General features: G+C 38.6%; 1 protein-coding gene across 1 annotated transcript in view; it reads left to right on the top strand.

The window, feature by feature from the left end:
* Positions 1–16,513, top strand: part of Arhgap32 (Rho GTPase activating protein 32) — a 234,977-nt gene that overhangs the window by 83,618 nt on the left and 134,846 nt on the right. Inside the window, 1 exon segment of the mRNA XM_028879075.2 lies at positions 9,355–9,463. Coding sequence (XP_028734908.1) covers positions 9,359–9,463 — 105 coding nt within the window. The 5' untranslated portion in view covers positions 9,355–9,358.

Raw genomic sequence — 16,513 nt, 5'->3', positions numbered from 1 at the left:
GGGGAGGGTGTTCTCTATTGGTCTTAAGCATTCTGGAACTTGTATCTCATGTGCTTGACTGGCTTGTGGATGCTTTATCTCATCTCTACCTTCCTTGGAATGATGCTGCACTGTTCAGTAGGACTGGATAATGGTGCTTCATTTCTTCTATGTGTTTTCTTTTACATTAGAGTGATTTATTTTAATGGCTAGAAGATATTTAACAATTCCCCATTTTTATTATTCTTCACTTTTTTGACTTCTGAAGTTCTTAATTTCGAGATTACCAACGAGTTTTTATGAACTGGGAAGGATGGAGAGAAAATACTAACACTTAACCATTAGTATTATTACAGCTCTACACTCATGTCCATTGTATAACATATAACTTTTCATAGGCATCTCATTTTAATATTTCATCCAAAATGCCAAAATTTGTAATTTTTCCAGAAAGAGTTATTATGTTGCTTTGGAGTTCAGTTTGGTCCTCAAAATATTCATTTAATATTAAATACAGCTTTTACTGAGCATATTCTTATCAGTGTTAGAATAATAATAATTATGAGAGTCTGGTGTTAAGTATTCCTAATCTCAGAAAATTGTATGCAATGTTGGAGCTCAGCCATTATTCTGTGGAGCTCAGCCATTATTCTGTTTTTATGACTTATGAAATAAATTTGTCCTAACCTCAAGGCATGCTAGTGCAAGACTTTCTTGGTATTTGAGTAATTCAGCCCTTTGGGTTGGTGCCCAAGGTGAACCTTTCATAAGAAAGGCTATGCTTGTCTGCATAAGGTTTTTGATGTTCAGAAAGGTCTTAGAGCATAAAAACTGTTTAAATAGTTTATAAATTCTTGATTTATTAAGTTTATGTAAAATTAAAAACATGGGCTAGGATGTGGGTCAGTGTTAGAATGCTTGCCTATTATGCCTAGGTTTATTCCCAGAATACACACAGACAGACAGACAGACAGACAGACAGACAGACACACACACACACACACACACACACACACACACACACACGGTGGGGGGCGGGGAGAAAAGCTAAGATTTTCCCTAACCATTGCATTCTCTGAACTCAAAGTTTCTCAGTTAATTACACTTTCACACTTATTAAATTAAAGCTCTGACATACTTAAACTTTTACTCATAAATGTAACACAGTCAACCTTTAAAAAAAAACAGAGCACACCTGTTGTCACAGCACTCAAGGGGACCTCTGTGAGTTTAAGGGCTGGTCTCCATAGCGAGGTCTGCTCTAGCTGTGGCACCATAGACTGTTCTTCAAAAGAAAATGACCTGAACAGGAACAGATGACCCTTCCTGGACACTTTGGAGTTCTGTTGCTTGATTGTTTTCCTTGACAGTCATTCATTTTCTTTTCTGTGTTCTCATTCAGTTATAATTATTTGAAATAAAATAATTTCTCCTACCCAAGTGTTCTGTCTTCTCGTCTTGGCTCTCTTGTCTTCTCTTTTCCCTGCTTGATAAGGAAAGCTCCATAGGCTACTTTTGCCTTCTTTGCTTTCGGTCTCATCCCTGCCTTAGGTGAGACTTTGGTTTCCCCATCAGAATGACCCACTTGCTCTCTGGCCTGCCGATGTCAGCCGTACCTTTTGTCTAGGATTCATTTCTCTTTGTTGAACTTACTGAGATGTCACAAACTGAGGAGAGACATTTGTTTTTTCAAATATATATATATATATAGTCTTAGAATATAAGGCACAATGCCAAGGGTGCTCTTCTCCCGCCCTAGTCCCCTAAGGCCCTTGATAGGAAACTTCTCTGAAGGGCTTGGTGCTCAGATGATGACTTTCTAGGGACATGAATGGCTGTCATGCTGTTTTCAAACTGGAAAGTGGGTCTTCCAGGAAAACTGGTCTGCTGTATCTAGAGAGATTGATGTGGCAACACATTCCAATTTTCTTCTTTATAAAATACCTAATCATAGTATATCAAACTGTCAAATACCAGTAAGTTTGAAGATATAATGGAAGAAAAAAAGTAATAAATTTTAAAAAGATGCCCCAAATCAACCTAATCAGGTTCTTTAACCTGTTAAAAAAAATGACAGCAAAAACAACAGCATAATATAAGATTTTACCGAAGAACATAAAAGAAGTCAGCAAGAAAATTAATAATATACTTTGTTCAGAATAAAACTATATAATACCATAAAGGCGTTAATTCAATCTAATTGTGCATTCAAATATAATAAAGTGCTAAAAATAGGTTGATAAATGCTGAAGTAAATTGATTTGGGCTAATTAATTTAGCCATACAATGATTTAGGAACGAGAAAACAGTAGATGATTTGGTCAACTGAATATTATGGAAAAACTCCTCAGTGTGAACTCTGTGGTGCTGCGTTGTAAAGAAAAGTCCTAGGGTGAGAAGCCTAGAGACACACACACATCCACAGAGGGATTTAGAGATGGCAGAGAGGGCTCCCCCAAGCCAGTGGGGCACACAATATTATTCAGTAGCGGGTGATACTGGACTGGAAACTTTTGTTGCTAAAACTGTAATGACTATTAAAATAAAATATCAGACATTTTCAGTTGGAAGTGAACAAGCTGACATCAACTAGCTTTAGGAAATCTGGATGTCATTTTCAACAGCGTAGCTAACCGCATTAGTGTTAGAAGTTTTGTTTTTACATTGTCTTAAGAATTTTTGGTATTTTAGATTTATTTAAGCATATATTAATCTATGTAAACTAACCAGAACAGAGATCCTGCATATTTTAAAACACGGATGTATTTCTAGTTTATGTGTATAGTTGTTTTGCCTGGAAGTATGTCTGAACTATATGTATGCAGTGCCTGTGGAGGTCAGATACCCTGGAACTTGAGTTACAGATTGTTATCTGCCATGTGGGTGCTGGGAACTGAACCTGGATCATCTGGAAGGAACAGCATGTGCTCTAACTGCTGAGCCACCTCCCCAGCCCCAAGCTCCTGTGTTTAGAACCTTTGCAGTCATAGTTCTTCATATCTTCTGAAGGCAGGATAGTGATATATCATACTCGAGGGTGTCAGGTTGTAGCTCTTTGTAGTTGTAGGTGTGCAGAATATACAGAAGCCTCATAGCTGCAGATTTACTGCTGAATTACTTCAGCCGCAGTTGAAGGAGCGGAGATGATCAGATGTGCTGGGTAGGCTGTCCCTCAGAGCCATCTTTATCAGGGGAAGTGACGCATATTCTTGTCCATATAGACAAAAATTTACTGCAAATCCAAAGTTACCCATTGTCTGTGACAGAGAGCACTTGTCCTGTCCCTCATGTTCTCTTATCTACAAAACATCAGAAAATGATGAGACCCTAAGACAGGCTTTTGGTCCCTGTTAGCACCAGTAGGGAATAACTTACCGGTTCAACTGTAGCAGAGCCAGGGCCAAACTTGATAAAGGACAGTAAATGAACAAATGATTGGGAAAATGAAAAGAGAATGAAAAAAATGCTGCTGCTGCTTTGAATTGATTCACAGGACCAAGAAGCAGTATCTGGCTGGAGTGTCTCTGAGGTGCTAGTCTAGACACTGTGATGTGGTACTCATCTTCAGAAGGGAGTCTGCCTGGACTGCTGCTGTGTGTGCATCTTCAGAAGTTAGAAGCAGGAATCAGGTACAAATAGAGTGTGTGTTAAAGATGTGAAGAGTTTTTCTCAGGAGAAGCAGCAAGGCAGTTCGGCTGACAACCTTTCTGTTTGAGAAACTTTTTCATTTTCTACTATATACAGGTTCAAGACTGAAGATATTTTACAGAAACAAAAAAAAAAATAGCTTTAGGTTCTTTAGATTTCATAGTTGAAAATTCTTAGCAGGGGGATGTTCTGTAAGAGGTGGGACTGCACCCAAATGTGGAGAGCAAAATTTGTTCATAACTTAAATGCAGAGAACAGGAGTCAGGGTAATAAATAGATATCAAGTTTTTATGAAGCCTATTCATTATTATGAGATACAGTATATGTAAACACTGTTATGTCTAGTAAATTAATGTTTACTGTCTTTCAGTGAGCCTTTATTTTATACTTTTATTCTGATATAACATTCATATGTGAAGTCTGCAGCTTGGTCACCACACACATATGCACGCACACACACGTGCATACACATACACACATATTTAAACACAACCCAATAAAGATAACTTTTCTAGTATTTTATAATTTTCTTGTCCCTCTTTTATTCTTACTTGGGTCATTGTAGATGAATTTTGTTGTTTCTTGAACTTCAGCTGAATAGAATTACGTATCATGTCATGTATGGTGGCTTCTGTTGCTGAACATTTGTGAAATTTATTCATTTGGTGCAAGTGGCAGTGGTAATTCTCACTTTGTAGTAGCCCATTTTATGAAATGTAGTAAAACATATGTGTGTTGGTTACATTTTGAGCATAAATAATTGTAAACAGCTGGGTGGTGGCGGCTCATGCCTTTAATCCCAGCATGCGGGAGGCAGAACCAGGTGGATTTCTGTGAGTTCAAGGCCAGCCTGGTCTACCGAGCAAGATCCAGGACAGGCATCAGAACTACACAGAGAAACTCTGTCTTGAAAAAAACAAAAACAAAACCCAAAAAATTATAAACATGTAGTGCCGTGTATAAATATACTTGATTTTTACATACTGACCTCATAACCAGGAATCTTGCTAAATTATTTTATAATTCTAAATTATAGAGACTTTCATATTATTACTCAAAAAGTTACAATATTTTATTTCTTTTTCCAATTTTATGTTTTCTTTTTATAACTTGGAAAACAAAAGCAACAACAACTGAGTAAGGCCTCAAAATGTTATCAGAGACATCTTCTGTTTTTCCCAATTCACCTTTAAGAATTATGTTAGCTGTGTTTTTTAAACTATCCTCCCTTTGAAATTTATGATAGACACCAAATGTTAACTGTTAGAACCATATATGATTCCCACCTTTTATAGTGCAGTCATTTTCAGAGGTAGATCTTAGATTTGAAGCCAGTTTAATTTTGGAAGGAGACACACACACACACACACACACACACACACACTCACACACACCTCTCTGACCCTCCCCCCACTAGTTCGTTTTGGAGCGGTGTTTATGGTGTCACACTTCATTTTCTTTCCTAGTGATGTCTTGTCAGCTTTTGTGTAGCTGGATTGGTTTTAAGACTTGGTTGGCTCATTGAATGAGTTGAGAGGTGTTTCTTTTTATAATCTGGAGGAATGTATGTATACAAGGGTGTTATTATTTATTCCTGCAGTGCTTGAAATAATGCACCAATGAATACACATGAGCCCAGAGTTTTCTTACAGATTTAGCTACCTATACAGCTATAAGACTATAATTTTTTGGTTTCTTTTTTTAGTATTGGCGAATTATATGCTGTAGGGAATTGAAATTTTCATTTGAATTAGACTCTAACTGCTTTGAAATAAAATTGTTTACAGTGTCCTCAGAATCCTTGTATTACCCATTTGTATTCCAGTTATGGTTGGCTCCCTTTCATTATTCAGTGTGTTCTCTCATTTTTTCACCCCCTCATCTGTCTTCTTTTCTAGGTTCCTAGGTATTCAGGAAGAGTCAGCCTTTCGCTCAATTTTCTTTTTGTATATGTGGTTTATTCTCATCTCCTCTTTCTGAGTCTGATATATCAGTCCATACTTGCCTTGTAGCTGAGGGTGACCTTGTGCTTCTGAGCCTCCCGAAAGTATCTGGCAAAGCTGCGTAAGGGAGGAAGAGCTTGGTTTGGCTCCTGGTTGAAGGGCATGTAGTCACTGGAGGCAGAGAAGTCAGGGCAGCAGGCGCTCCAGTGGCTGTCCCATTGCGTGTGCAGCCAGGAAGCAGAGTGCTGAGGGCCTGCGCTCTGCTCACCTTCTCCTTTTTAGCCAGTACGAGCCCTCAGTCCACAGAATGATACTGCCCATTTCTGAGATGTCTTCACAACTCCTTAACCCAGTTTAGAAACTCCCTCATAGAAATGCCCAGAGGTTTTTCTGTTTTTAAACATATATATGTGTGTATAATCTGTGTGCATATACACATGCATGCATACACCCCCCACACACATCATATAAAGCATTGCTACTACTACTGGCCTTTTGAGTATCTCACTGTGTGGTCCTGGATGGCCTCCAAGTCACCTTGTAGCCCAGAGTGGCCTTAGCTTCCAGTTCTGGGATTACAGTTATGCATTCTTCACTCATCAGGCTGTCAGTCTTTTCTCTTTTCCAGTGTTTCTGTAGTTCTCAAATCCGTGCCCTTATTTTCCTTTTTGTAAATTTATTTTTGTTCTGAAATGGCTTATCTTACCTGCTTTTTTCCATACTTTGAAAGATAGAAGATTCTAGTAACAGTGTTTTTTCCCTTATTACAATGATTCATTATTTTGCTTTCTCTTTTTTCTTGTTGTTTTTGCTTCTTTGAAGTCAATTTGTCCTTTGTACTGACTTTGAGTTTTTTGTAGGATTTTATATTTAGTGGTTTGGTTATGATACACCTAGTTGCTTTTAAAAATTCTGCTTGAAGGCTGGAGAGATGGCCCAGCACCTAAGAGCACTGGTTGTTCTTCCAGAGGACTCTGGTTCAAGACTCAGCATCCATATGACAGCTCACAACTGTCTGTAACACCAATCCCAGGGGATTTAATGCTTCTTGTGACTTCCGCAGGCACTGCATGCACGTGGTATGCACTCATGCATACAGGCAAAGCACTCCCACACATAAAATAAAAACCCCAAAATAAATTTTGGCTTGAGATTTGTCAAAATTCCTTGAGTTGGTAGCTTGATGGTTTTTATTAGTTTTAAAAGTTTTTCAGACATTATTTTTAAAATGCTGGTTTTGCTCCTTTCTCATCATTTACTCTCTTAAATCATCAATTTAGAAATATGAGAGTTTATATTATTTGGCATTTTTCCAGACAGAGTTTCTCTGTGTAGCCTTAGCTGCCCTTGGCTATCCTGGAACTCACAGAGACCACCTGCTTTTGCTGCCTAGTCCTGGGATTAAAGTCATGTGACACCCTTCCAACTTATTTGACATTCTGTTGTTGTGTGTTACATCTCTCCTTTTTTGTGGACTTCAAGGTTGATGACGGTTTTCTAGTTAACTGTTTAGTCAGGGTCATTGTTAAACACATCTAGTGAATTGCTTTTTTAAAAATTTTAGACAGTATTCTGGATATCAGTCCTCTGTCAGATGTGGGGTTGGTGAAGATCTTTTCCCATTCTGTAGGCTGTCACTTTGTCTTGTTGACCATGTCCTTTGCTCTACAAAAGCTTCTCAGTTTCAAGAGGTCCCATTGATTGATAGTTTCTCTCAGTGTCTGTGCTACTGGTGTTTTATTTAGGAAGTGATCTCCTGTGCCAATGCTTTCAGGACTACTTCCTACTTTCTCTTCTATCAGGTTCAGAGTAATTGGATTTATGTTGAGGTCTTTGATCCATTTGGACTTAAGTTTTGTGCATGGCGACAGGGGACTGGACCCGCCTTGACTGAATCTACCAGGCTGAGCTGAATCCCCAGGGGAATTTTTGCCCTGGAGGAGATGGGAATGGGAGGGGGTGGATTGGGGGGAGGGGGGCGCTGGAGGAAGGAGGACAGGGGAATCTGTGGCTGCTATGTAAAATTAAATTATAAAATTAAAAAAAATAAATAAATTTTTAAACAATTTTTTTGGTTTTCGTTTTACATTTGTTTTCTTATTGCTCTCACACACATGCTGTTCATGGTAATGTGTGGAGGTCAGAGAACAATGTTCAGGAGTTGGTTCTCTCCTTCCACCATGATTCTGGGATTGAAATTAGGTCTCGGGCATGGCAGCAAGCGCCTTTACCTACTGAACCATCTCCGCAGCCCACATCTAATGAATCTGTAATTACAGATGTATTTCTTAGTCTTAGAGTGAGCGTTAGTGTCTCAGTACTCCAGTCCCTGTTGAAATCTTTACTTTTATCTATTTTTCTTTCATTTCATTGAACATATGAGTCATAAATATTTTAAGCAACTTAATAAAAAATTAAGCAAATGCTTCTTACCAGCTTGAGTATCTGTCTTTCCCTTGCTCGGCCCCAGGCAAGTAGCTGCCTGTGATCTAGTTCATCTTGGAAAAGCCCATGCTTCTCATTTCTCTAGAGTTTACCCTAGTTGTCTGCCCTGAGTCTTTTTATCTGATGCATTCTAGGAAAGTTTCAACTTTGTAGATTATCTGCCTTAGCAAGCTCTTATAATTTTAATTGCATTTATTGATTTATTATCTGTGTGTATGTACATATGTGCATGGGCACACATGCTGTAGCACATGCATGGAGGTTATGCCCTTCCACCATGTGAGTCTGGGAGCTAGAACTAAGTCACTGGTCTTGAGGGTAAGTGCTTTTACCCAGGAAGTCATCTTAATGCTCCTTTCTCTGCCATTTCCTGTTGGGCAGAACTGATGCTGCTTACAGATTCCTCTATCTGGGGCAGACTCTACAGATGGAATATACTGCCTCTTTCTTTTCGATAATTTAAAAAACTAAATTAGATGAGAGTTTACCTTGACTTTTTTGTTCTTTTTTAAGTTTGCCTCCTAATTTTTTATATTGGATATCATGTAATATAGTTGGGGAATTTTGAATAAATCTTGCTTTTGTTATGTTTTACTTTTTTCTAAACTGAGTTAGTATTTTCCCTTGCACTTGGACCCTGTGGGGCTTGGTTATAACGGTAGTGTTACTACTCGTTCTCTTGGGCTCAGTTCTAAGACATGGCTTTCTTGGAGTCTCAGTCGAGAGAGTAGAGCACCTAGCGGTGCCATCTTGTCCCTTGGCTCTTCAGCTCTCCACTGGTTTCCTTTCTTTGATTTTGAATGGCTTTGTTGGCATCTTTGAGTACATAGCTGTTAATTTAGTGATTTGAGGGGACTTTCCAGGGGGACTTGTGGGTTAGTGGTCTTGTGTGTGTATGAACATGCTATTACCTAGAGTCTGAGCACCAGCTCCGGGCCTCATGCCTGTGCAGTAAGCAGTTAACCGACCCCACTGCAGCTTCCCAGCCCCATTACGAAGGTGTGCTAATGCTTAGCACAGTTCTGTAGACACTATTTCAGAGTCAGTGATTGCTGTAACAGATCATTCTCAAGGTTCACGTTATACTGAATAGATGTAATCAGGCCTTGTATAATCATTACTATAGTTATTTTCTGGAGTAGGAAGCAGGTGTTTGGTGTATCAGGGTAGATCGCTGGAAGCCAGTGTAGAAATTAAGAATCACCGCTAGCCACTCAAGTTCTTTGAGTTAAACTTAAAATCGGAAGATACTTTTTCTGTCTTTTGGATTGTGTTCATTGAAACAGTGTTTGTTGAAATGCAAATTGATAACAAAAGTCTCTCATGTTTCTCTCTCTAGGAAGATGAAGTCCTCAATACAGTCCGAAGAGGATGATTTTGTTCCAGAGCTACATAGAAATGTTCACCCCCGAGAGAGGCCCGATTGGGAAGAAACACTTAGTGCGATGGTAAATCAGTTTCATACATATGTGTATAGTATATGTAAGTAAAGGTGACTGAAGGATTACTCACAGCAAACAATACAGTATGTTTTGTTGCTTTGTATGTTTATTTAGTAGCTATTTCCAGGTATTGTTTTAGATGCTGTAGGTAAGAGGTAGAATACAATGTGAAATAGCCATTGCTGGCTGTATAAGAAGGCTACAGACGGCCTTTGTGAGAAGGTGAAATATGAGCAGACACCGAAGAATGTAAAGGAGCAATGGTATGTTTATCTGGGAACACATTAGGTAATGGAAGAACAAGTTCAATAAAGGCTATGTCATAGAATGAAAAAGAAAGCCGGAAGAAACACAGATAATGTGGCTCAAATGAAATGGGCTGGTGGAAGAATATGGGACAAGTCAGAAGTGTTTTGGGGGTAGAGAATAGATCATGTGCTTTTATGTGATCTATTGACAAGGGCTTGGACTTTGTATGCTGAGTAAGGTTGGAAACCACAGAAGACCTTATGGCTGAGGAGTGACAGGATCTGTCTTGACTTTTAAAGGAAGTCTAGATTGCTAGTAAGTATTAAGAGGCAAAAGAGGAATTCAAGAGACCAGTGCAGGGGTGCTCCCATAAACCAGGACACCAGTGAGGGAGTGCTCCATTAAAGCAGGAGACCAGTAGAGTGCTCCAGTAAGCCAGGAGACGTGTGTGTGTGTGTGTGTGTGTGTGTGTGTGTGTGTGTGTGTGTGTGTGTGTGTGTAACTACAATAAGCCAGAAGTGGTGATGTTCTGACCTAGGATAGTAAGAGATACAGTGAGAACTCGTTAGAGTCTAGATACAGTTTTATAGATTAAAAGGAATGATTTTTACTGATGACTGAGCAAAGAGTGTGAACTAGAGATGCCAAGGATGACTTCATGCTTTCGAACTTATTAACCTGAAAAATGGAGTTTACTGAGTTGCTGGGAAACCAGTTTTATTTGAGAAATAAGTACAAAAATCATCACTGTAATTTTCCTGAAAGCTTGTTTCAGCTACTCATTTTATTTATATTTAAAAAAATGTAATTTGGGTTTATCAGTAAAAGTTACACAACTTTTATGAACTATAATAATTGTTTTCAATTGTAGTTCAAAGTTAATAATCCCTGTCATAAAAATGTAGTGTAAATGTTCATCTATCAGTGTTGCTCTATGAGATTCACAAATTTCAGTTTGTAAAAGTTCTCGTCATTCAGATAGGTTTGCAGGTATTGATAAGAGGTTGCAAGCATAGTCGTCTTTTTAACTGGGGATTGGAAACCTAGGGCATTGTGCATGCCAGGCAAATGCTCTTCCATTGAACTATATCCTGAGCTCCAAGCATATAATCTTAATTGACCAAATTTTGCTACTTGCATTTATAGAGTTAATAGATTTTTCTTATTTATATTTGCTTTTTAATATCTCATTGTGCTCCGTATTAACTACTTCTCATTGAGACGTAGTTGGAAGCACCTCACTACACAGTTAAATGACATTTATAATATGGAGCTCACTTTGCACATGCATTGTGGTCTGAGCAACACTGCCCTGAGCCTGTAGTTTGAGTTTGAAAATTGTTTTCATTGCAAACTTGCACAGGACAGAAAATCTCCCTTCTTAAGATTGATAGCTTGGGACGTATACACAGTGGCATGTGATTCCATGTGGCTCTAGGGCTACCAGCCATTCAAATGACTTTATAAACTATGCTTTGCTTTGTAATTTTAGGTTAAGTTGCTTTCAAAATACCAATTCTGTTACAAACCTAAGTTACCAAAGCATTTAATGTTCAGTAATAGAAGCTGAAATATGTCCAACCAAGCCTTTTTCTGTTAGACATGTATTTCTGTCCAAATCAGTTATAATCTAATCCTAGTAAATTCTACTCTGGGTTGTACTAAATCAATGCTTATTTAAGTTATTTGTGAGCATTCTGATCCTGTAGATGTGCCGCACGTATCTCTCATAGGGGCCAAGGCTTCTTCTCCTCTAATCTCAGTAGAATCTGAGCCTTATTGGTTACACTTAGCCATTCACCAAAAACAGAGGAACATTATTTGTTTAGTTTTTTTCTTTTTCCTTCAGACAAACTACTGATATTGTCTCAACTGTTCAAACAACTCTTTTCCCTAAATGGAATTAAGCCAGTTTGTATTTTCTGGGTGGATGTCTTGGGCTGCTACAGTCAATCATAATTGAGTTGTCTCCATCAATAATCAGCTTTCCTTGTTCAGCTAACAGATATGCTACTTAGAAAAGCTACTTAAGTTACAATTTTGTAATTTTGTGAAGAAAATCTACATGGTGATATATCTATTCTGCAGTGTTTTGTTTTTTGATTTTTCAGAGACTTGTCCTCCTGTAAGTTGAGAATGTATAATGCATAGCTTAATAATATTGATTTGTTTTTAGTTCACCATGTAATATTTTGCTGTATAATTTGATTAAAAAATAATTGTCCCTATTCTGTTCCTTTACTGTATGACACTCAAAATTCACTTGTCTTAGTTTTAAAATTTTACTCATTATTATTACTACTGTGTGTGTGTGTGTGTGTGTGTGTGTGTGTGTGTGTATTTTACACATGCTAAAGATGTATGTGGAAGTCAGAATCTAATTGTGGAAGTTGGTTCTTTCCTTCTACCGTGGTATGGGTTACAGGGATCAAACTAAGGCTGTCAGGGAGGTTTCCATTTCTGGGCAGCAAGTACCTTTACCTGCTGAGCTGTTTTGCCAGTCCCTGTTATGAGATTTTTATGTGACTTTTTTGTTTCTTCTGAAATTAGACTGCATGGCTCTTTGAGCATGAACTTTGTAGATGACAATGCCATATTGTAATGTCAGAAGGCTGGATCAGCCTGTCAGATGAGGGCTTTCCCAAGCCTTCTGGAGATAAGTTATTTTTTAAATCTCAGTGTGCTGCCTATTCCTGTACTGTAGTAGTGATCTCAGTGTGACTGTAATCACTTGTGGACATATCTGTCCTCCTATCTTTTTGAGGAAGGGTAGAGATCACATTTGTTTTAAAAGAGGATATAATCATGACCTTTCCAAAAAAAATAGATTGAACACATCAAGATATATTTAACTCAGTTAAGGAATCCTTTAAGGGTGATATTAGTTAGAGGAACAGAACTGCCAGAACAGATACATAATAAAAAGGAATTTCTTTATCAGCAGGGCATACACAGTTCTGTCAAGGTAGTGCAGTGTGCTGTCTTCACATTGGAGAGGCTGAGAACTGGTGGTTTCTCAGTTCACAAGGCTGAGTGCTGTCCTTGCCAGTCCCAGTGTGGCCTGAAGGTTTGGGAGATTTCTAGAGAGTCACTGGTCTTCTGTCCAAGTTGGAAATTCAGATGTCGGTAAAGAATGGCAGTGGTAGTAGCAGTGAGGGGAGAGATGAACTCCTGAACTGGTTAGATGAACTTGACAGTGAGACTTGAATGCTAGTATGCAAAAAGCAAAAGTTTGTCTCTTGGACCCCCTTACATCTGGGCCACCATTGGAGGGTTCCACCCACATTTGGAGTGGGTTTTCCACATCAGTTAATCTAATCAAGAAAACACCTCACAGATGTGCCCAGAGGTTTGCCTTTCAGTTGATTTTAGATCTCATCAAATTGACATATTAACTATCAGATGTTAAACTGCTCCAGAAATCCAAAACATCTTCATCCACAGACCCATGACTCTAAAACACATGCAACTGGATGCAAGTTATTCCATCCCAGTGGATATGATTTGTATCTCCTATTTGAAGTGTTCTCAGTTTTCTGTAAATTAACTTCCATCTTTACCAAGTTTAAAATAGTTAAAAAAATTTTTTTTTACCATTACTAATTCAAGTAATTTCTGGAAGGCACCAGCATTCCTTTGAAAAGATATTTAGTAATTTGTTTGGCCATTATTGTCTTTCATAATTCTTCCTTATAGTTTTATAACTTCCAATAAATCTACATTTAATTTGTGAATAGAAAGGCAGCATTATTTTTTTTGTAGTGCTCCTTTCTCTCTGTATTGTGTACATGCAATATGCACACAAATTACTGAATTCTGTCTGTAGAATGCTAACTAATTTATCTAAGTCCACATGGGAATCACTTTTTTTTTTTTTTTGAGACAGGGCTTCTTTGTCTCACCCAGGCTGTCCAAGAACTTGATCTGTAGACCAGCCTGGTCTTGACCTCAGGGATCTGGCTGCCTCTGCCTCGAATGTGCTGGGATTAAAGGTGCACACCACCACACCCATCTTGAAATTACTTTTTATATCACATGTATCAGCTCTTTGTTATAATCTTATTTTGTACTCTTAATTTTGTCATGTTCCTTGAGGGCATGCTATAATCTTTCCATTAAAAACATCACATTCAATAAATCAAATTCCTGAATTACAAAAGTGTACAGGGAATGTGGGGAGTGTAGTTTAGTTGGTAAAGCCTGTGTCTTTACCAGCTAGTTGGTCTAGCATGTGTCAAGCCCCAAGCTTGATTACCAGGACCACATAAAACCAGGTGTAGAGATTCATGCTTGTAGTTCCAGAATTCTCAAGGTGGAGGCAAAAGGATCAGAAGTTCAAAGTCCTTTCAGCTGTGTAGCAAGTTAGAGGCCAGCCTGAAGTACACAAGACCCAGTGTCAAAAAAGAAAACGGGGGCTGGAGAGTTGGCTCAGTGGTTAAGAGCACTTGTTCTTCCAGAGGATCTGAGTTGGGTCCCAGCACCCACATAGTGGTTCAAAACCATCTGTAACTCCAGTTCCAGGGGATCTTAAACTTCCTTTGAACCTCAGAGGGCACCAGGGATGTACATTGTGGATAGCCACACTAAAGGCAAAACACTCCTACACTCAAGAATAAAGAAATCTAAAAATGTAAAACAAAAAGAAAAACAAAGTACAGGGATGAAGTTTGAGCCAGTATTTTACTAACCAGTCTCTAGAAATCCATGTTAATTTTACACAGTGACTGAAAATGAAGTTTGCACTGTTTTCTCTCAGTAACTACTCAAATGAAATATCAGTTTTAGAAAAATTTATTAAGAGAAACTTTTCTAAATTTTCCCCTAAAAACAGCTCTACTTAATTAGTTTTTGAGTTAATGAAAAAAATTAATGGGCTTAAATGTTGATTTGTATGGTACAATGAGAAAATTACCTTTTCATTGACATTTAATGAGATCCAGAAATTTATGAACTGTTAAATTTAAAGGATTTTATAGAGAGACAATTTTAAAATAAAAGTAATAATAGTAAACACCTAAATTAGTGCTCTGTTTCCTATATGATTAGCTACTCTCCACAGATTGCTAACAAAAGTCTTTGTTTTAAAGATTCCAACCCAGAGGCTGGGGTGATAACTCTCCTGGTGAAAAGTACTTGCCACACAATCATGAGGATCTGTGTGTGGATTCATGCATCCACATAAAAATCTGGGTGCAATCAAGCTTGTTTGTAATCCCTGTTGCTGAGGCCTCTGCAGCTGGGTCCTGGAGACCTGACTGGGAGCACAGGAAAGCAGGCTGTCTGGATTCAGAGAGCTGTATGCTTCAGGTGGATGTGCACCAGTAAACCTGATACTCAGCATTGTGTCATAGTGTGGTAACCAGTGAGTGGTTGGGTCAGCTAATCTTGGTAGGGGCTCTGCAGGGGAGCATTGTCATCCTGGAAGAGGAAGACACTGCAGTGGGAGCTAAAGCCTTTCCTCTACAATCGTCCTCTGACCAGAGGAACACATTGGCGTTCTTGACCTGGGCATGCTCATATCAACAGTGTACATACACCCAGAACTTCATCTGCTTTCCACACTCAGCACATGAGAGGCAGAAAAAGGAGGATCCCTGTGGTTTGATGGATGGGTGAGCTCTGAGTGCAGTGAGAGATCTTGTCTCAAAGAAGATAAGGTGGAGAGCAGTTGAGGAAGACCTCTGAGGTTATTTATCCTCTGGCCTCTACAGGTGCGTACAGCGAGGAGACTGAGTTGGGAAGTTTGCTTGAGTCTAGGATTTGGGGATCAGCCTAGGCAACATAGTAAGACCCTACTCTCACTTCTTAGAACAGGACAAAACCAGTGAACTAAACAAAAAGAAAGATAATAGAGAAATATAGAACTTTTATAAATTACTAAAAAATTAACGTTGAGGTTTTTTTAGTAATTGCATATTAGATTCTTTTAAACACTAACATAAAACAGTTGTATGTGTGTGGTGGAGTTTTGTGGTTTTTTGGCCAGTTTTGGACTGAAAGCACCCTGACTATCACACTTGTGACCCTCCATTCATTCTGGTGGTGTCACGTTAGGATTTTGTTATGCATTTTCTGTTCAGTATTAGAAATACCCAAACCAAACACCGTGTGGCATGTGTATGTGTGTAAGCATTTGTATTTTAAAAACATCGATGCCCTTGGGAATTGAATGCTGCTGAGATTTAATAGTGCAGTTTTCAGCATGCCAAACAGCAGCGTGAGTTGATGAGCGTGCTGATTTAATGGTTTGTGTTGGGAACATTTTTTTCATTTCATTTTACTTTTCAGTCATTAAAATTAGGATGTGGTTAGCACTTGGCTAAAAGCAGGTCAGTTCATGTTGAAACAAATAAAATTATTGGTAACAAAATAAATGGCCAGTCTATAAATACCTCTGTTAACAGCTACAGCACATTGAAAACAAGATAAAATTTCATTTTTCTAGAATATCACAGTTTTAAAATTAAGGAAAACAGTCAGTGTTTAGTATCGCCAACCCTGCATGTGGGAGCTGCTTCCCATCCATCACTTAAAGACACACAGCACACACTCCCACAGGCTTTCTCGGCTGTTCATAAAGGTTCCACCTTCAAGCATGCTTCCTTCCCACTGTAAATGTTGGCATCCACAACCCCGTGCTTTTCCTTATGCTTGTGTTACCTCCTGGTTCTTCACTGTCATTTCAGTGCACCTGACCTTTTTGTCCCCGTCTCCGACCCCTGAGAGCATTCATTCCTTGTGGAGGCCCACAACAGTTTTCCTAGTGAGATCTGAGCTTGCTTTAACCAGCAGAGCTGTATTAGAGGA

The sequence above is a fragment of the Peromyscus leucopus genome, chromosome 7, assembly GCF_004664715.2.
Source record: "Peromyscus leucopus breed LL Stock chromosome 7, UCI_PerLeu_2.1, whole genome shotgun sequence".
Classification (NCBI taxonomy): domain Eukaryota; kingdom Metazoa; phylum Chordata; class Mammalia; order Rodentia; family Cricetidae; genus Peromyscus; species Peromyscus leucopus.
This window is presented reverse-complemented; position numbering and strand designations above follow the sequence as displayed.